Here is a 22,484-nt window from a genome sequence, read left to right on the forward strand (position 1 = left end):
GCCTTTGAATGAAAACAAACGCTGTTGTGACAGTGATGTACACTGTTCTGATGGTATATATGTATCAATCTATCAATCGTTTGTTGTAAGATTCAGATAATTATTTTTTAAAAGCTACACATTTTAAATGAGAATAAGAAAGAAAAGTTTTTCTTTGTGCCCACCTCTCCCTGTTAATGCCCTACCTGGCCCCCCTGGCAAAACTTTGCTAGATCCGCACCTGCACAGTTACCAGCTGTCAGCTACCTAAAAAAGGATCCTGGGGTTATCTGTCTCTCAGAAACAGTTCATAACTTCCCTTCAACTCATTCATGTCACCTAAAAGGTAAACCTGTTTCTCCATCACCTGTTCAGCTCTGATGATTCAGTAAGGACATCTCCTGGTTTCATCTTCATGTTTCCCTCTCACCAGATAACCAAACTGACATTATGACCAGCAGCTTTTTTGCAGCTGTGGCTCCAGCAAACATCAGCTGATACTAGAAATTAATATTAAATAAATTCTAACAACTGCTGATCAAGCTTAAACGTGCTGCTGTTGTTTAACGTGACATTGGCTGGTTTCCTCTTTCTGGCGCAAAGTGGGCGATAAACAAACAAGAGAGCCGATCAGCTGATCACTGATCAGTTTTCATGATTGAAGTAGAAACAGGAGAGAGAGGGGAGAGAATGAAAGAAGAAGAGGCAGCTGTGCAGCAAAGACACAGAATAACTCCAGCTTTGTGCCTTTTTCATTGTAGCTGAATTACGGGACAAACTGTTCCTTTTCACCTCAATAAGAAACGCGTAATATTTTATCTGAATACCAGACGGGACGGTTGGCAACTCTAATAACTTATGAACAAAATAAAGTTCAACATCATTAACTTCATAGTAGGGGTGGGTTTTTATAATCGATTTATCGATTAAAATCGATTCTGGCTTGGATTACGTAAAATCATTCATTAAAATCCTGAATCGATTTTTTAATATAAATTTATTTTGCCCGAAATGCCAGAATCTCAGGTGAAATCTCACAAAACTTCAACAACCACCAAACAGCTAAAACAGTAAATGAGAGCAGGAACACGGATTCTGCACAAAGACTTAAACACACAGCGCAGCCCGCGGATCAGAATCAGATGTCGAATTTCTCACAGTCGGGGCTGAAAGCCGACAGCCCGCTGATTCTGATCTGTCGGCGGGTCCGCGCTTTGTGTTCACGCCCTTTATGCGCTGATTGTAAAGCTGTTAGTTTGATGTCTCTCCAAACAATATTGACCGAACCAGCAGCAAAAGAAGATCCAAACTACACTTCACATAAACATCGTCATGTATTCACTCTTACTTTTACTGTTTTGCTTCTACCATGATGCACAGCTCTCTCTCCCCCTCTCTCTCTCTGTATGGTTTTCTGCATTATTCGCTTGCTTGTTACGCACAAGTCTACCTTTGTTTACAGCGCTATCGGCCGTCTTTTTTTTTTCTTTCCGTTTTATATACTTCCGAAAAGAAAACCTAATTTCTGCCGTTCAATGCTGAACAAATTTAAACTTTTTAAAATTATGCAAAATGCTTAGCCGTGTCTCTAATAAAACCGCTGTAACTTCAGAGGTAATGTTCATATGTTGATTAATGGTTTTCTTTCGTTTTTGATGTACTGCAGAATATTTTTATAAAATCCCAGGCCAGGAAAAATCACCTTCATGTGTTTCTGTGTTTTATCTTCAGCTACTTTGACACAAAGGCATCTGCTGTGATGCTCACACCTTTGATAAAGTCTTGCGTGTGTCAGCTTCCTTTTTATAGATACAAAAATATGTAAATGTACTAATCTGAATTATAATATTTCTGACTGTCAAAATTTCCCATATTCAAATCGAAGTGAATCGAATCGAATTAAATCGAATCGTGGATCGAATCGATTCTGGACCTTGTGAATCGGAATTGAATCGATTCTAGAAATCAGTGACGATACCCAGCCCTACTTCATAGCACCCACCCAGCTGTATAGAAACTCCGTCATGCTAGCTAGTACGCAGTACGGAAAAAGTCAGAATAACGAAAATAAACTCCACCTAAACTTGGTTTATATCTGACCCAGATAGCCTGCAGGACATAACTTCTTACCCGAAGTTCAGTTCACACTTGGACCGGCGGCCGCCTCGGGTCTCTTTTCCTTCTGCGTCCCCTTTCCCTCATCCACCTGCTGCCTCCACCACTTGCTAATGTTACAGAATCTGTGGAAGCTCCGCAATAGCCACCACACGAAGTAACGAGTAACGACCCTATCTAAATCCCAGTAACGACTAACGCGTTCCTGATTTTGGCATAATAACTAGTTACCGTGCTCGTTACCACAATAATAACGTAGTTACTGTAACGCGTTACTTAATAACGTGTTAGTCCCAACACTGGTTTTACAGTCCAACACTGGTCTCTCAATCTCCCGTTGGAGAGCTGCGAGCTTCGCCATACTTGCGTTCTGTGATATTGTCATTTCTTTCGCTCAAGGAGCCGATTTCTGAGAACTCACAGCAGTGTGCCTCCCCGAGATGTCATCCAATTTGCGCCCAGAGATCTTCTTCCAAGCAAGCCCTTCTGAGATGTATCCAGTCTGCAGTCAGAGATCTTATTCTGAGTATTCACAGCAGCCGTAGCCTCTCCAAGATCTTATCCGTGCTGACTCAATGAGCCCATTTTGAGAAACTCACGCCTCTCCCATCATTCCAATCCCAGCGGACACTTGCAAACGTCCAGTCATTCAGCTTTATACTCATTCTTTTTTACTAAATGTTGCCTTTTAGATTTCCATTTAGTTTATTTAATTTTTCAAGGTTAATTATGTCAAATACTCTTAAGATCAAGAAATGTCATAACCACTTAACCACCATCAACCACCACTGTTGATGGAATTTCTTCTATGATCTCTATTAGTCAGCTTATACCAAATCTATACTCACTGTTAGAGAGAAGTTTCTATTTGTCAATGAATGTTTCTAGTCTGACAGTATTTGTTTTTGTCAGAACGTAAACAGGCCTGTAATTTGTGAAGTGGTGATACTGTTACTTTTCCATGTAGCACCAGGTAAGTTTGGGTAGCATTTTTTACTAGAAAAATAATAATCATTTTTCTAATCATCGAAGAAATAATTATTTAAAAACTGATCTGAAACATCAAGTGTGACAAGTATGCAAACTTGTAAGGAAAACCAAAACAACAACAACAACAAAAAACAAAAGGAAAGAAATCAGGAAGGGGGCAAATAAATCATCATCGCACTGTCTTAGACTTCAAAGAGAATTTATAATGGGTCACACTAAAGTGTTTTTTTTTAAGCATGTTGTAATCCTTTTTGATATTTATGATTTACCTTTATACTTGTATTTACAACTAAATTGTATGAGTGGAACATTTTCATTAACAAATATAGTATTTGAGTTGATAACCTGGATAGCATGGTAGCACAGGGGTTAGCACTTTTAACTCACAGCAAGAAGGTCCTGAGTTCAATTCCACTATCAGGCTGGGTATTTTCTGTGTTTGCATGTTCGCCCCACATTTCTCTGGGTTTTCTCCGAGTACTCTGGCTTCTTCCAACAGTCCAAAGACATGTTGTTATGTCAGATTAGTCTCAGCTGTGTTTCTCTCCTGTTTCCCATTCCCTCATTACTCCCTGGTGTATTTAAGCACTGTGTTTTCCTCTGTCTGTTGTTGTGTTGTTAACTATCCTCTTAAATCCTAAATCCTAGTTTTCTGGCCAAGTTTCTGGTGTTTCTAGTTTTTAGTTGAATTTTATGTTATATTTCATATTTAGAGTTTTGAACAGCAAAATAAAGCTGCCTCTTTCAGTTGAATCACAATTTCTGCTGGGCTCGACACCATCGAGGTGATCCTCTAGCGAAGTCCTTAACTGCACCAGCTCTCCGGATTTATGGATTTTGTCCATGACTTTGTCTCACTCTGTCGGTGGGTCCGAGGAAGTCATCCAGCCTTCATCTGTCTCTGCCGGAGGGTCCGAGAAACCGCTTCAGCCTTTTGTCTCTGCCGGAGGGTTAGAGGGAACCATCCAGCCTGCAGCTTCACCACCTGCGGCTTCCATGCCATCGCCTGCAGCGCCATCCTCATCTGGTCCTGCCGTCGTCTGGTCCACAATCTGCTCATCCTGCACGTCCATATCTAGTATGCCCAGCTCTTCTACAGTTGTCACCTCAACATTGCAGGCCACTTTCCAGGCTACTGGCTGGACATCATTGTTGTCGTGGGCAGCCTCCCTGAACTGTGTCGCTGCTGCCTTCTGCGTGGCCGGCCTTTGGACCTGCTTCACCTACGTCGTCAATGCTGCCTTCCACGTGGCTGGCCTCCGCCCAGCTTCGTGTGCTGCACCACCACTGCCTTCCACATGGTCAGGCCCCTGAGTTACCCTGTGTTGGACTATTGAGCCGTCGGCTTCCTGAAGCTTTTCTCTCTGGGCTCCTGTGCTGCCATCCTTCTGTCAGGAGCACTAAGGTGTAATAAGTCAAATCAGACCCTGACAAACAAATAATATTCTCATTTAGCTTTCTTAAAAGAGGAAAGCTAAATCAGAATATTTTCCTACCTTTGTCCCAAGCCAGGTTATGCTCATTAATGATATCTGCCAGCTCTGGGGAGAACCGGGGGTCACACAAACACACCCACATCCACACACACACTCACTCATGTGCATACAAACACACACAGTGCCTTTTCTTTTATAACCATAAGGGGGTTACAGTGGGTGGTGCTTGTTTTACACTGTATGAATTTTTCAATAAAAGACGGCAAGTGGAGGTCGGGGTTGGATTCTTCTGAGTTCGAGGGCAGAGGTGCTGCCGACCAAGCTCCCCTTGCGAGCGAATTAAAACTGGTTAAGCTAAAACAAGCTCACTAGAATTTAGTATGGATAGGAAAACCTTTATAGAATCCAGAGCTTCTGTAGAAGCAGGAGGTCTATAGCAACAAGCAATTGTTATGCAAAGACTCTTTGCATTATTCACATTCAGAGCCAAAAGTTCCATTTGCTTACAAATCGATTCTTATGTCAGGGTTCCTGGGTCGTTGACCTGGTATTTTTAGTTCATGTTTACTGTTTATCTTCCATATGTTCCACTTCCTGTTTTATTGTGTTAGCCCTAGTCTGTGTGCATTATGTTCTAGTTATCTTCCCATTTATCATTAGTCACATTACATTCAGCTGTTTACTCACCTTCCCCTAATCACTCATCATTCAGCCTGCGTATTTAAGTCCCTCAGTTTCATCAGTTCATAGTCTTGTCATTGATGTTGTCACTGCGGTCTTTCCTGTGTGTGCTTTCAGTTCAGCCAGCCATTCAGTCATCCAGCCAGTCAGTGTTCGTTCATCTTCTGTTCATCCAGTGTTGATAATCAACTGTCTTCATTTCATCACTATCCACAAGTCCTGCGTTTGGGTCATCCCTTCCTCGCGTCCATAAACAAGCCCTGAGATCTGATTGGACTAATGTGGCATCAAATTTTGACTTAACATAAGCAGCAACACCACCTTTCTTAAGCCTATGTATATAATAGATATTGCATCCAGGCATGCTAATATGTTCATCAGATATATATTTAAACAACCAAGTTTAAGAAATTAAAGCAATATCAGCATCTGTTGATTGAACCCAAAATCTTGACCATCCATCTTGGGTGACAAACTGCATACATTAAAATGAATGATCTTCAGCCCAGTTGAGGATTTAAATTCAGATGGTGTCTGAGTACATTGCAGCCCAGGGCCCGGGTTAGGTTGCAGATTACCAGATAAGAGCAGTAGTAAAACACGCAGGAGTCTACTTGTGTTGAAACTAAGCAGAAGTTTTCATAACTAACTTTGTAATCATACAAAGCAAGAAGGTTTTGGAGATGAGGTAAATCTTTGTGTAGATCAAATCATAGATTCATGTCCTGTTCCAAATATATTGGAGATTGTACAGGATGTACCACAGCATTTATGCATGTAGATCTGGGGAGAATGTCTTGCAGAATGAGCACACATTTAAATGTGCTCACCTTAGAAAATTTGAGTATAAGTAACGTTATAAAAAAAAAGCCATTATCCAAAACACACAACAATTTTTGTTGCTGAATTAAATATATATCATCAGGCTGCACAAACCTAGGATGTCAAGTAAGGCTTCAGCCAGAATTTCAGTTTCTGGTGGCTTGCTAGCAGATGGCTTCTGTCTGCAACACATGCACCAATGTGGTGTAGATGGCTTCAGTCTAGAGCACATGCCCGGATGTGATGCAGATGAGCTTTTGCTAGCAGCACAGGTGTTGGAGTAAAGTAGATGGTTCCAACCAGTATTACAGGCCTTGGTGTGGTGTAGATGGCCTCAGCTAGCAGCAGAGGCCCTGGTGTGGTGCAGACGACTTCTGGTAGTCGCAGAGGCCCCCCAAAATAGGTCACTTTCCAAAAAATTTACAGAATAATTTTAAATACCCTTTAAAATCTTGTTGGAAAAAACAAAATCCATTTGAAATAGTAAAAAAAAAAAAACCCAACAAATTCAAAGCAGACAATAAAGAAGGAGACATGCTGCTGCCATCATGGTCAGCCATTGCTGTAGTGAACTTGGTTGGATTTCAAGCTGAGCAAACAATACAACAGAAGAGCATAACAAATTAAGATAATGTTAATAATAAATAAACTTGGGGAAAACTTAAGTTAAACATGAAAACATGAAACTTGAACATGAACACCTAAAGCCCAGCACCTGGCCAAAAAAGATGACCTGGACTCAGAAAATTCAGTCTTTATGGGCACACAGCTGGGGGTCACCTTCAGATTTAGGTTTACGGTTTTTTTTCTACGTTTTTTCTGTGAATAATGATGGAGCAGTGATGTGAGTGCTGAGCTGTGACATGGAGAAGAGTCATGGACAGTTAGAGATGGTCATCTCACCTCTGAGCTTTGGTCTGGCTCCCATGTTCCCCACACAGAGTGCTTTTAGAGCGAGGGACTCCCTCCTCTCTGTCCTCACACTGATCCATGCTGCTGGATTCACATCAGCTCACACACACTTTCTACCTTCACCTGCAGAGGAAACACAAATCAAGAACTGCAACGTCTTTGTTTTCACAGAGAATAATTTCCCTCGGGATGAATAAAGTTGTTCTTATTCTTAAATGTAGGGGAGGTTTTTGTGTGCGTAATGACAAACAAACAGTGGTGTACTGATGTACAGATAGTTTAGTCAGGGTGCTCTCCTGATCTTGAACACCTTATGATGAGATGAAGACCCTTTTATCTGCCCAGGGTGTTTACAGCTATATTCTGTACCACTGTTTATATTCCCCCCCATGCTGAAACCACACGTACACTGGACAAACTGTTTGATATTATCGACCGGTGGGAAAGGTTACACCCCGAGGCTGCTTTTATCGTGGCTGGTAACTTCAATAAAGCCAACATGAAAAGTTCTGCCGAAGTTTTACCAGCACATAAACTTCCCAACATGTGGCAAGAACATCTTAGACCATGTTTACACTCCGTACGCACATGCCTACAGAGCCCGCCCCATTCGGCAAATCAGATCACTCCTCGATTCTGCTGCTGCCAGACTAAAGGCTGAAAGCCTAAAAGCTGAAAAGCAACCAGCCCATGACGCGTTCAGCTCAACACTGGACCGACCAATCAGACAGCGCCCTGCGTCACTGCTTCAACATCACAGACCGGGAAGTCTTCCTGGACTGCCACTGACAACAACTTTTGACACTGAGTACATAACAGACTTTATTTACAAATGCATCAATGATGTCATACTGCAGTCTATTGTACAAACTAGAAATGTGCAAAGCAGCTGGTATTTGTGTCTGTATTTGTATTTGTTGAGGAGGGAAAAGTATTTGTATTTGTATTTGAGTAAAATTCAAAATAGGCATAAAAATCCATTTTTTTGCCTTACACTTCTATAAAACGTTATAGTGTAAGTATTCTTTGATTATATCCATTATAATAATTATGGATATGGAATATTAGTTGATGTTTTTCCATAAATCCAGCAATGAACATGTAACAAGGAACGTCATTGAAAAGAAAATAACATAACACCCAATGGCTGTTATGTTATTTATGTTTCTGCCAGATGGCTCAGCAGCAGCAGCACTCTTCTATTTGGTTCCCCAAATCCAAGTGAGGAGTTTCAGCTAAGTTAATGAGTGACAACTGCACAAGCATTGTTTTACCCTTTTTAACCGAACGTTAATGTTACTCTGTAAACAGCCTATAGCCTAAATGATCGAGCTAACAGAGCTACATAAACAGAGCGAACATGAGAGACCCGACTCCAGATGTCAAAAATGCAGCGTAATAGAATAATCTCCCAATCTTTGCGAAAGTTATAAACTGCCTCCGGAACCCAATTAAGATACAAAAAAAGTCTACTCAACAAAAATAGCGAAGCATTTCAGTCTTTTTTCGCTCAGATGAGCCTTCTCTGTTGCTGTGTGCAGCAGCCCATGTCAGTCACCTCTTTCACACATCACTCACTCATCCGGCCATGCACTACAGTCTCATAAGGAAACTCAGCTTTTTGATATAAAATTTTTCCTTGTTCCAGAATACAAATATTTTTGTATTCAGTCGTGATCATCAAGGCTGTATACATTCCACACAATGCCAACGTAAACACGGCGCTCTCTATCATGCTGAACAGACAGACAGACTGGGAGATATTTGAACACCAGGGCCTAGAAACTTTCACAGGATCAGTACTGGACTAGATCAAGTTCTGTACTGCAAGTGTGACTGTGGACAAAAGCATTCGGGTTTTCCCAAACCAAAAAACTCTGGATGACCAGCTAGGTCTGATCACTGCCTCAAGCTCGCGATGCTGCCTTGAGGTCAGGTGACAGAGCTCTGGACAGGGCTGCTCGAGCTGACCTGAAAAGGGAAATTAAAAAAGCCAAGACAGACCACAAAAGAAACAGAGTCCACATGTTCACAGTAACGGAGCACTATGTCAGACGTGTACTCCTAGTGTGCAGTGAACCCCAGGAAGGTGCCAGTCCAGACAGTACCTGGCAAGGTGCTAAGAGCATGTGCCCACCAGCTCACCCTCATCTTCACCAGATTCTTCAACCTCTCACTGGATCAGGCAGCCATCCCATCCTGTCTAAAATCAGCCACAACCATCCCAGTGCTGAAGAAGTCTCCCATCACCAGCCTAAATGATTGCCGCCCTGTGACCCTCACGCCAGTAATCATGAAATGCTTTGAGAGACTAGTCTAAGGGTCGGCAACCTGCAGCTCCAGAGCTGCATGCGGCTCTCTTGTACTGCGGCTCCGGGTGGTTTGGGAAAATAAATTAGAAGTATTTAGCTGAAGTGTATTTTATTTAACTTGTAGTTCTAAATTGGAAGATTATTGTGATTTTGAAATATGAAAATGAAATTATATTTTATTATTTTTCATCGCTCAAAATAAGCGTCACACTCGCGGAAGCCGGTATACCCGCTGAAACGCCGTTCATTTATTGAGACTTTCAACCCCAGGTAGGCCAATTATGGGTCTTCGGATTCACATTATGTCGGCAGCTATTCCCCACCAACTATGTTAAAAACAAACACCGCTCACGCCTCACAGACAGCTTACAGTCCTGCGTAAAGATGAAAGTGACTTCATACCAGCTGACCCGCTGCTTTTCAGCATCTTTTTATTGACCACTATTCACACACGGTTGCTGTACGCATACAGCAGGCTGTAGCTTTGCAGCTCACAGCCTGACAACACAACAGCAGAGAGAGCACAGACGTTAAGGCGGCGAGGTGTGATTGCGGGTGCCGCTCAGGTGCGTCCGACTCCCATACAGCGGCGCTGCAGACCACGCCCCACCACACACATTAACCAGGTAAAATACATATTTAGGCAGAATTTTGCAAATATCTATTTTTTTTTAGCAGCATAGAGCTTTTTTCCAATTACTATTTAAAAAGTCAGGTCAAAGCTCCAAAAGCCCAAAGGCGATATGAGGGTGGCGGCTCACAACAGTTTTTGCTTGCTGGATCATTTTAGTTCAGCTTTCCTTTGTTATATTTCTTTAAGAGTTCAAAATGTGTTAATTACATAAATAAAATGTAATTTTCTCTGTAGCACTTCATGGATTTAAGCAACACACGTTAGTTGCTCTGTGGATTCTTTTAATTAGTTAAAAACTTTTCTGTTCACACAAGCCTTTTGTTGATCTACGTAGTTTATATTCTTTACATTATTTACATTTGATCTTTCACATTGTGTTTAGTTTCTATTGATTGTATTGTTCATTTTAATATTTGTTTACAGCGCTTTGTGACTGCCTGTCTGTGAAAAGCGCTTAATAAATAAACTTTACTTACTTACTTTAGTTGTTCACACAAAGCATAAAGGTAAAAAAAAAAAACAATATATACAGTGTTATCTTCATTTTAGATTTCAAAAAGTATTTGCGGCTCCCAGTGTTTTCTTTTGCTTGGAAACCGGGTCCAAGTGGCTCTTTGGGTTTTAAAGGTTGCTGACCCCTGGACTAGTCCTTCAGCACATCAAGGATTACCTCCCCCCAGAATTCGACCCCTACCAGTTTGGGTCAGTTCTCTGTACTCCAAATGACCTCAGCCACATCAGCAGGTAGAGTCTACTCTGACACTTCCTGTAAAGAGCATCAGTGTTGTGGCTCCAGTCCGGTTTATTATTCAGGTGAACACCCAGGTACCTATAAGAGTCCACTATCTAAATGTCCACTCCCTGGATGTTCACCGGTGTCAGTGTGGTGGGTCTGCGTCTCCGGAAATCCACCACCAACTCCTTGGTTTTCCCGGTGTTGATCAACAGGTGGTTCTGCTGACACCAGTCCACAAAGTCCAGAGTCCACTGTCTGCACTCTGAGTCGTCCTCACCTGTGATGAGGCCAACTATGGCAGAGTCGTCAGAGAACTTCTGTAGGTGGCAGCGTGGGGAGTTGATGGAGATCATCAATGTGTCTGTGAGTGTGAGGGAGGTAGATAAAGGAGAGTCGAAAGTACGAGTTGTCACCGACCAGAAATGGGAGCTGGAAGCATGTAAATATAATAGTAACCACTGCAGCCAAAAAGAGTGCCTGACGAGCCCAGTTATAAGTAAGCTATTAAAACTCGACTGTACACTGTGTTCGTGTTTTCATGGGCTGAACCTGCTTGGCACTGCACATCTCACGATGCATGATGAATGCATTTGTTGTCGCAATATCCAAAAAATGCAGCAACATAGTCCTGTACCAGTGGGCAGTTTTTCTGTGAGTGGAATAATACTGAATGAACTGGTCAGACAGGTCAACCCCACCCATATTTTTGTTATATGCCATGATTGGTGTGGGACAGGGGATTTCTCTCGTAGCCCAGTTCCCATCTCTATCCTTCACCTTTCTCTTCACCTTCTCCCCTGAAAATGCAGGATTGGTGGTGGAGCACACAGACACCTCCTGTGTGTCCATCCACTGCACAAAAACAAGTGGGCCCTCTCTGATCCATCTCACAGATCCCCTTTGACATTATCTGCTCAGAGCATCTGCCCTGTCTTTGGGACACCATTTTCCTTTTTTCCCTGTAGGTGCCACATGCACCAAATTTCATTCTTGTCAGGTCCAGGAACAGTCTGGGACTTGTGTAAAAATTGTCCATGTAAATATGGTATCCAGCGCCAAGACAGGAAGGCTGAATAAGATTCATCACCACGTCATAGGCCAGCCTATGCTCACTTGCAGTTTAACTCTTGCCAGTGTATATGGTAAAGCTGATGGTGTAGCCACTTCTTGATTCAGCCAATATAAACATTTTAATCCCCCATTTAGTTGGTTTGTCTTTCATATATTGTGTCATCCCAGTTTTTGCTTTGGGTGCCACCATCATTTCATCTACTGAAAACTCCCTCCTTGGGTGGTAATAAGCCTGGCAGGCACTGAGGATCTCGTCATATAGTGGCCTGATTCTAAAAAGCTTGTCATGGCCTGATGTTTTCTTCTTTGCATCATTTTTTAGATCCTCCTCAGGATCACTGAGGTGGATGTTCCAAAATATGCTGCGGAACCTGTCTCTCGTCATCACTTTGGATGGAAGGGGCACAGACAAGATATGACTCTGCCTCCAGTAATCTCTGAGACTTGGAAGTGACACAAGTGACATGTAAATCAGGAGACAAAAAAACACTGATAGAGATGTTCCTTCTCTACATCAGTCCATTTGTATTTTTTGCCTAAATTATTGAATTATCTAAAGGCCAAGAAAGATACCCAACGAATTTACTTTACCAGGTAGACCATCCCGGCCGTGCCATATCGGTCCATTTGATTGACCTTTGTTTTAACTGTTTATTTTATTTTATTTTATTTTCAGTTGTTACATACGGGACAGACATGATTGGGGGATGGGAAAGGGAGAAAGAAAGAGAGGGAGGGAAAGAAAAACAGCGGGGAAGAGGAACAGTGATAAAGGGCACAAAACAAAATTGAGGTGGGGGGACAAAAAATACAAAAGATCGACAGTGCACAGTGTGCTTTCAGGTAGCAGCCAAAAAGGGTGTAGTTTTCATCTGTGAGCATCCGTGTGTACTCCTGTGAGCATGAGCACGCTTGTATTCAAAAGGTTCCTTTATGTAATGATCTGCTAGAGGGTGTGGGGAGCCATAGCACCATCCTCCAGGGCATGAAGCAGGTATGGAGGAGATCCAGAGACCCTCAGAGCACAAGAGACCAACACCAACGGAGGGGCAACCGTGCCACTCTCTCAGAAAGAGCTGAGGAGAGCCCCAGATGAGGGGTCACACAGCAGCCGCGGAGCAGAAGCCAGAGGGGGTTGCAGTGACGTCCCGTGAGCTCCGCCGGCATCCAGCTGTGCCAGAGTGGACCGAGCCCCAGGATGAGAGGCTGAGGGCACCCCACCCCCCGAAGGGGCCCAAGCCATGACAAGCAGCCACCGGGAGTGAGCCGGTGCATACCTGAGCGCGCAGTCCCGGACACCAAGAACCACCAATGCAACGATGTCTGAGGGCGTCAGCTACTGGCAGAGAGAGTGGTGGGAGGAGATAGGGCTCCATACCTTGGAGGGCCTGAGATGTCCCTGTGTGTGTGTGGATTCGTTTGCAATGCGAGCGCTGTCTTTAGAAAGTCCGGTGTTTATCATCTCGTCTTGCAGTAAACGTGACAAGAGTGCAAGTACGCCAAATATAATTAATCATATTAATCATCTCGGGTATTTCTTGGCCTATCAACACAATTTAAAAACTGGTATGTAGTTTGAAGTTTACACTTTCACGTGTGGAAAGTGCAAACTTCAAACTACATACCAGATTTTAAATTGGAATCTCAGTGAGGCTCTGTCTCGCTGCTACGTCTTAAATCACCTGTTATTAGTTTTTCATGTCTCCATAAAATGACCTAAAACTGTGTCATAATAACCATTTAACGATATAAGCCTATAAACTACAGCATTGAAAGAACAGTATAACTGAATGTCATTAGCATAGCGATGATAAGAAATAATAAAGTAATGTCTGATAATTTTACCTAGAGGGATAATATAAATGAAAATGAAAAGTTGTTATATTAGGCGTTTTCATCTATTTAACATTCTTCATGGAAGTTTAAACAAGAAAAACTGGTAACTGCATGCAGCACAATTTCAGTTTGCAACATACCTGATCTTTGTGAGGCATCAACAGTAACAACATGTTATTTAACAAAAACTGTAAAAACACTAAGAGACATCATTTTATTTACTGTTTAATTCTGATCATACAACAGATTTACTTTATGTTAAATAACTTAAAATGTCTCACTTCCTGTTCTGCTCTAAACATTCCACCAGTTCTTCTCAATCATCAGCTGTCAGCAAAGGAATGTTTAACTGAACACTTCCTCATATTTGACTTTGTCACACTGTGCATATGTCTGTGTGCGAACACTAACCAGGTTATTTAAACCTTGTTGTACACATCTTACATATTCTTGGGTCATGAAGGGAGAGGTATAAATGTGTTTGAGGCTGTGAGACTTTACTCTGACATTAAAGTCATGATTCACTAAGAACTTCATTACATATATAATTAAATCCACTGATAAGAAGACAAAGATCCAAATGAACCAATTGACAGCAACACAAAACAAACAAATTGGCTTTGAAGTCTAAAGATTTTTCTTTTACTTTTTGCAGAATGTAAGTCAGCCTTCATATGCAGATGTGCACAATTTTAAATGTGCAGTTTCTTCTGATTGACATTACTTTGAGTAAACCACAACTGAGTTTCTTTGCTTCATTTTTCTTCAGCGTCACTTCAGTAAAACCTGAATGTCATGTTTTTAGAAACAAGCTGATTTTATCTGGTTGTTTCCAATTAAAGGGAGGAACAATGTTCCATCAGTATTAATCAGTGCCTGTTTGGTCTATACACGTTGATTTAACCTGTTTATCACAGAAACAAATGTTTCAGTGCAGAGTTACTGACTGATAACCAGAGTAGATTCAGTCAGTCAATAATCTATATATCTATAATCATGTGGATTTGTCTTCAAACACAAGAATGATCAAAGTTTGTCCTGAAATAAGAGCTGGACATCAGGTCCAAACATCAGAGAGCAGAAACAAAAAGCAAACTTACGGTTTCTTCAAACACACACACGACCGACAAACTCCACTCCACACCCAAACACTAAACATGGACACACAGGTGAGCTGCTTACTGGAAGGAGGCGGGACTCCACCTGAAGAGTGTGAAAATATGTTGTCTGACTGCTCAGACTTGCTCACAGTTAGTCTAAGTCAGACTAAAGTTCACATGCTGATGTGTGAAGACAAGATAAAAAAGTTGAAACCTTGTTGTAGTTGCCAGTGTGAACAAACGTTTCACAGCACAGTTCTAACACACTGTTTACTTTATTTGTAATATGGAGATAAGGTGGAATAAGCACAGAGGACAAAAAAATGAAGGACAGAAGGAAAAAGTGCCTTCTGTGTCCTTTCAAACAAACAAGCATCCGTGTCCAGGACTGAAACACTCCACTGAGAAACTGAGTGCTCCACCATCCGCTCCAAAAACACTCACTCCGAACAGGCCATCTTTGATATCCAGTCTATGCTCTGTGCTCCTGCAGCCTCTCCTTCAAAGCTCTAAGGCTTTCTGTCTGCACTGACTCCCTGCTTCTTCAAACCTGTCCTCAGGTGTTCCAGCTTTGCTCCCACATGCTGCTCACAGGCAATCGAATCATCCGTTTAACTTTCATTCTCTGAGCAGATGCTGGAGCAGATCCAGGCTGCACTTATACTGGCTGTTATTGTCACCTGCAATATTATTTTTACCGTTCTGTGTCTTGATTTTGTCTCTGCCACCAGTATTTATGATCGGGGTGCGCTGTTGTATATTAAAGATTCAATGGAAAGCTACTTTGACAACTGGGACAGTTACAGGAAATTTTTCCCTCCACCTTTTGTGTGTTCCTCACCTCACCTGTTCCGGCACATTTTGTTACATGGCTTGATTAAGGTACTCATTAGGCCGATATCTGGGGCCAGAGCTGAAACTGTTCTGGGCCAGCACAGGGCCAGCAGTATGTCTGCAACTGGCCTTATGCTGGCCCATGTATGGACCACCTCTGGCAGGGCTGGACTGGGACAAAAAAAATCAGCCTGGGCATTTTGACTTCTGACCGGCCCACCATAGTATTATAGGAAAAGCCATAAAGCCTTTATAATAAACTTAAACCTACACCATCATCCCTATTCTGGTATTCTAAACAGTACTTAGCTAAAATATAAAACAACCTAATTTATAACTACATATACCTCACTAATAGGGTTGCCAACTCCCAGCAAAAAAGGAAAAAAAAAATAGGGAACCACTCCCCCACCCTCTGCCTCAAGATGCTTAATTGAAAAAAACGATTTTAATTTAATGAACGTATTAAAATAATGCACAGAAATCTATTATTTTTCTCCAGTAATTAAATAGATTCAACATCTTTCTTCAACAGAATTGCAGACTGCACAGATGGTGCCTTCCCAAAGGAAAGAATACTATAACTTACTAGGGTATATACTAACTAGGCTTAATATTTACTGAATACAATAATGGATTTCTATGCATTTTACATCAGATGAAAACTTTGGTTGTAAGATTCAGAAAATTATTTATTAAGCTAGACATTTTAAATAAGAATAAGAAAGAAAAGTATTTCTTTGTGTCCCCCTTGCTCTACCCTGGCAAAACTTTGCTCGACCCACCCCTGCACAGTTAAGTTAATTTCTCTACGGGGACTAACACATACATATTATTATTATCATGTCACCTAAAAGGTAAACCTGTTTCTCCATCACCTGTTCAGCTCTGACGATTCAGTAAGGACATCTCCTGGTTTCATCTTCATGTTTCCCTCTCACCACATATCCAAACTGATATCATGACCAGCAGCTAGGGATGGGTATTGAAACCCAGTTATTGTTGAGAACCAGTTCCCACTGTTTCAATTCCTTGGAATTGTTTGCCATTTTTGCAAACGATTCCCTTATCAATTCCAGTCGCCCCGAATGACGTCACCACATTGCGAAACGTCATTTACCTGGCAGGAAACACGGCGCCTAAGCGGCTCAAACGCTCAAAAGTTTGGTTATACTTTACGAGGAAGGATGACAACAGGGCAACTTGCAATACTTGAAAAGTAGATATTTAATTTAAGGGAGGAAACACTACGAATATGCAAAAGCATTTGCTCACAAAACACACAATGACCTTAAATGAATGTCGTGTTTTTAATTCCGCTCCGACTCGTGAATCTCAACCCAGCAGCAGCGGTAACGTTTGCACGTCCTCTCCCGTTAATGCGGCAGGTAAATAATCAACTAACAGTGCAGATTATGTTAGCGCGATCGGCCTTATTACAAAACCTGCCATTACTGTGCGTTATTAGGTTTAGAGAGACAGAGTCTGGCTCAGATGCTGGCAGTTCTCGCTGCAGTCTACCGGTAGCGTCTCCTTTCAGGCCAGGATAGACGAATGTCACCGAGCAGTGACTAACTTTGTGGTCAAAGGCTTGCACCCATTTGCCACAGCAGATGCCCCCGATTTTCGGTAAGTGAATGTGTTTAATTGTAGGCAGGGACATTGCTGGATATTCTTGTGTAATTGCTACAGAATAATTTATGTTATACTTTGTTATTGCTACAGAAGAATATTTATTATATTATTTTATATTTACAATTTTTTCCCCGAGGACCCTGTGACACCCCATTGAAGAGCCGTAGGCTGTTGATCTCTTAAGGATGTCATGAAACGCTGTGTGGCAGGCAGGAGATGAGGACTCAAAGTGCAGGACTCACAGACGCAGGGGATGAACTCAAAATCACAGCTTTATTTGCTGGTCACAGAAAAACAAGCATACAAAGTAAACTAAGCTAAACTGGGAAACAAAGAACTAAAACTCACAGGGAGATCGACACAGCAAGAGGGACGACGCGACACTGACTCAGAGAAACACAGGGTTTAAATACACTGGGAAGTAACGAGGGGAATGAGACACAGAAGGAGAGCACAGCTGGGAGAAATCAGAACTGACGAGACAAGGGAGCAAAGTAGGATACACTCACATGAGACAGACCTTCAAAGTAAAACAGGAATTAGCACAGACGCAAACTAGAACAACAAAAACACCTTGTCAACAACAACAAAAACACCAACAACAAAGAGACACAGAGGGCAGCTACTAAATACTCAGAGAACTAAACAGAATACAAGAAAACCAAACTAAGACACTACACTAAAGAATAAGCTGGGACAACAAAGAGAACTAAGAACATAATACATAAAACTCAGAGGCAAAAGAAACTCAAAACACTGGGTCACTAACCCAGGACCGTGACAACGGATGTCTTAAGATCTCACTGTTGGGTTTGTAAGGCCATGTTACTCTTAAATTTCTATCTTGTTCAAAGAGAAGATATAAAACAAAGTTCTAAGCTAATCAACCTTAGTGTTCTCCTTTTTTAAAAAAAAAAAAAAAAAGAATCGATAAGAGAATCGATAAAGAAGCGAATCATTAAACAGAATCGAAAATGGAATCGGAATCGTGAAAATCTTATCAATACCCATCCCTACCAGCAACTTTACAGCTGTGGCTCCAGCAAACATCAGCTGATACTAGAAATTAATATTAAATACATTCTAACAACAGCTGATCAAGCTTAAACGTGCTGCTGTTGTTTAGCGTGACCTCCGCTGGTTTCCTCTTTCTGCCGCAGAGAGAAAAGCCGATGAGCTGATCATTGATCAGTTTCATGATTGAATTTGCAACTTTCTAGCTGAAGTAGTACAGGACAAATCGCGTTCCTTTTCACCTCAACTTTAAAGTTCAAACTCTTCGGCTGTAATTGGTCCAGCCCAGAGTAGATCATGACCAACTGGCCAATCCACCACCTTTCCTTTAAACCGTTAAAAAACGAAAAGAAATAATACCCCATTGGCCCATAAAAACGAAAAATCAAATTTGATCAAAAATCAAAGCAAATGCCCGGTATACCTGATGGCCGGGTTCAAACCCAGCTTGTGGCAACATTTATTTTCAGGTGATAGTTTAACTTTCACATCTTTTCAGTACAAATTTCAGCTTCTTCACCCCTTTTCAGCTGAATTTTTGTCTTTCACCTCTTTTCAGCACAAATTCCACATTCTTCAGCTCTTTTCAGCAGATTGTTCTCCCTCTGCTGTTTTCCAATTCCACTACAAGGCATTCACACAGCATTTTCGCAGGAAATGCACATTTTTCTAGTTTAAGTAATTGCTTGACAGAAATCAACCAATGGTTTACTGATAATTTCCTCCAACTAAACCCTCACAAGTAAGATCTCACATTACTCCCTTCACTTGTTATGGCCCCTGGCCTCACGTGGGCCCGCCTTCCTGTATGGAAATTCAAGCGTGCCAGGACTCACAGGTGATTTACTTTTCCTTTATTTTTTCACGAGTAGCACATGTCTCCTTGTGTACGACCGACAAACCTTACTGGACATAAAAGACGGACTTTCTCATCACTTTCCGTAGTTCAAGTTTTGCAACACGGACCCTCCGTTTACAGACCCCCCATTCATCTCACCTGAGACGCCTTTGTTCCCTGGAGGCCGCAAACGCCAACGCAGAGGAAGAAGATCTGGCGTTCTGGTTCGACTGAGACGGTGCACTAACAGACCAGCGTTACCCAGTTTATTACTGGCTAATGTGCAGTCTCTGGAGAACAAGCTGTGCGAGCTTCGGGCACAGATCTCATTCCAGCGAGAGATGCGGGATTGCTGCATGATCTGCCTCACAGAAACCTGGCTATCGGACAAGGTACCGGACTCTGCAATACAACTACCGGGGTTCTCCGTGCACCGCGCGGACAGGTCATGGGATCTTACTGGGAAAAGCAGAGACGGTGGTGTGTGTTTCATGATCAACAGCTGGTGTGATTGAGGGAGGAAACCGGACACCCAGAGGTGGCATTTATCATGACCGGTGACTTTAATAAGGGAAACCTGAAGAAAGTTTCACCAAAACTCCACCAACACATTCATTTCAACTCTCGTGGAGACCGGCTACTTGAACTACACCTCTTTCCAGGATGCGTACACAGCCCTCCCCCGCGCCCCATTCGACCAATCAGATCACCGCTCCATCCTGCTCCTGCCCGCCTACAGGCAGAAGCTGAAACAGGAAGCTCCAACCCTGAGGGCGGTGCACTGTTGGTCGGACCAATCACAGTCTATGCTGCGGGACTGTTTTGATCATGCAGACTGGGAAATATTTCACGTGGCTGCAAATGACATTGATGAGTACACAGCTTCAGTCTGCGGATTTATCAGAAAATGTGTGGAAGATGTTGTCCCATCCAGAACAGTTAAATCCTTCCCAAATGGATTAACAGAGATGTTCGCATGGCACTGGCGGCACAGAGCACTGCTTTTTTCTACGTGAAGACATCGGACTACAAACATGCACATTACCAACTCCGGAAGATGATCAAAGCAGCTAAACGTGAGTACAGAGAAAGACCACGGCCTTGCTGTGTGAGGATCTAAACGTATTCTACGCTAGATTCGACACAGCGAACACCATGAGACCGGACAGTGTGCACACCGCGGATGACGTCAGTGTGCACACTGTGTCTGAGGAGGATGTGCGGAAGTGCTTCAGGAAGGTGAACGGACGCAAAGCCACTGGTCCAGACGGGATTCCCGGCCGAGTCCTTAAGTCATGCGCGGCTCAGCTGGCTGGAGTGTTTACACACATCTTCAACCTTTCCCTCTCTCTGTCTGTAGTCCCAGCCTGCTTCAAAATTGCCACCGTCGTCCCTGCACCCAAATCCTCCACCATCTCCTCATTGAACGACTGGCGACCTGTAGCCCTGACCCCCATCGTGAGCAAATGCTTCGAGAAGCTTGTCAGGGACTTCATCTGCTCTGCACTACCCGACTCACTGGACCGTCTACAGTTCGCATACTGCCACAACAGGTCCACTGATGATGCCATAGCCCTGACACTACACACTGCCCTGTCACACCTGGAGAAGAGAGACACGTATGTGAGGATGCTGTTTGTAGATACAGCTCAGCATTCAACACCATCGTTCCCTTGAAGCTGGACAGGAAACTGCAGGATCTAGGACTGAGCAGCTCCCTCTGCAGCTGGATCCTTAACTTCCTGACTGACGGATGCCAAGTGGTCAGACTGGGCAGCATCACCTCATCCCCCATCACACTGAACACTGGTGCACCACAGGGGTGTGTACTGAGCCCTCTCCTGTACTCACTCTACATCTATGACTGCACGGCCACTAACAGCTCCAACATCATTGTGAAGTTTGTGGATGACACTACAGTGGTGGGTCTTATCACCAACGATGACGGCCTACAGGGAGGAGTTCAGCGCCCTGACCCACTGGTGTCAAGACAACCATCTCACCCTCAACGTCGCAAAGACAAAGGAGTTGATAGTGGACTTCTGGAGGTGCAGAGAAGTACACACCCCCCATCACCATCAACGGAGCTGCTGTGGAGAGAGTGAGCAACTTCAGCTTCCTTGGTGTACATCTAGCTGAGGATCTTACGTGGTCAGTACACATAAACAAAACAGTGAAGAAGGCGCAACAGCGCCTCTCCTTTCTCAGGAAACTGAAAAGATTTGGCATGAGCCCCCGCATCCTCAGGACCTTCTATCGCTGCACCATTGAGAGCATCCTCACTGGATGCATCACCATCTGGTACGGCAACAGCAGCGCCTACAACCGCAAAGCTCTCCAGAGAGTAGTGCGGTGCTCTGAACGGCTAATTGTAGGTCAGCTTCCCTCCCTCCAGGACATCTACAGGAAGCGGTGCCTGAGGAAAGCGGGGAGGATCATCAAGGACTCCAGTCACCCCAGCCATAAACTGTTCAGACTACTTCCATCAGGAAGGAGGTTCTGCAGCATCCGGTCCCGAACCAGCAGACTGAGAGACAGCTTTTTCCATCAGGCCATCAGACTGCTGAACACTTCATAGACACCTCACCTCCACTACTGGAACTTTAACATTATGCACTACATACTGTACATTAATGCCACTGTTTTGCACATGTCTCAACCAACTCTGTATATTTTTATACATTTTATTTTATCCTTTACTGTATTTAATTTGTAAAATATGTATACACACACACACACGTAGAAAAACATATTTAGTATACACATCCAGTAATGCATATACTATTATATATTGTACATATATTTATTAGTCTCAGATTTAGCCATTCTTATATTTTGCTTGTTCTACGTTATTGTATTTTTGCACAACTCTGTTGCTTGTGAAGCTCGCACACAAGAATTTCACTCACATGTACTGTACCAGTGTACCTGCACATGTGATGTTACAATAAAAGTGATTTGATTTGATTTAATTTGATTTGATTGGCTGGCCAGGGATCTATGCCCGCCCAACTGCATGCAGGTCCCTCCTGCCTCTGCCTTTGTTCCACTGCCTTTTGAGCCTCTGTTTTGGAGTTGCTGCCTTTGAGATGATTAGTGTTCTTGTGTTATTTGAATATATCAGAGTTGGGGTTTTTTTTGTTGTTGTTGTTTAAATTACCTCATTGCCTAGTGAGTCTTTTTACTAACGGTTTTCAGTTGTGGTAATAAACCTTGTGTTTTTTAATCTGACCCTCCTTTCTCTGGGGTCATTTATGTTACCTCCCCTGTCACCTAGCACAGCCGGGGCAAAACAACTGGTTGCCGGTAAGTTTTAGGTTTCAAAAATGTTTTCTCTTCCATGTTTGTCCAAGTGACTATTTCAGAGCAAGACATACAACAGTGGATGGAAGGAGAGACAGAAGCTGCCGACCATGCACCTTTGAAAACGAGACCCAAAGGTTTGTTGGTTTGGCCTGATTTGATTCTTATTGGGTATTCAGGATGCTGACAGTGGCTACTTCCTGTCTTTAGATTCTGTTCCCACATGGAAGAGGAAT

At 42.8% G+C, this 22,484-nt stretch overlaps 1 protein-coding gene across 4 annotated transcripts in view; it reads right to left on the reverse strand.

Annotated features, from left to right (window-relative positions):
- LOC146510903 (stonustoxin subunit beta-like) overlaps positions 1–22,484 on the reverse strand; it is a 360,716-nt gene that overhangs the window by 252,951 nt on the left and 85,281 nt on the right. For 3 of the 4 annotated variants that reach the window (XM_085172837.1, XM_085172836.1, XM_085172841.1), the window contains exons 1-2: positions 14,625–14,703; positions 6,927–7,058 (exon numbers count right to left, since the gene is read on the reverse strand). The exons of the other annotated variant lie outside the window; for it this stretch is intronic. In XM_085172837.1, the coding sequence (XP_085028963.1) occupies positions 6,927–7,015 (89 nt within the window). In that variant the 5' untranslated portion in view covers positions 7,016–7,058; positions 14,625–14,703. Of the gene's footprint in view, positions 1–6,926; positions 7,059–14,624; positions 14,704–22,484 lie in introns of those variants that run through there. 4 annotated transcript variants of the gene reach the window in all.

Source organism: Neolamprologus multifasciatus, chromosome 9 (assembly GCF_963576455.1).
Source record: "Neolamprologus multifasciatus chromosome 9, fNeoMul1.2, whole genome shotgun sequence".
NCBI lineage: Eukaryota > Metazoa > Chordata > Actinopteri > Cichliformes > Cichlidae > Neolamprologus > Neolamprologus multifasciatus.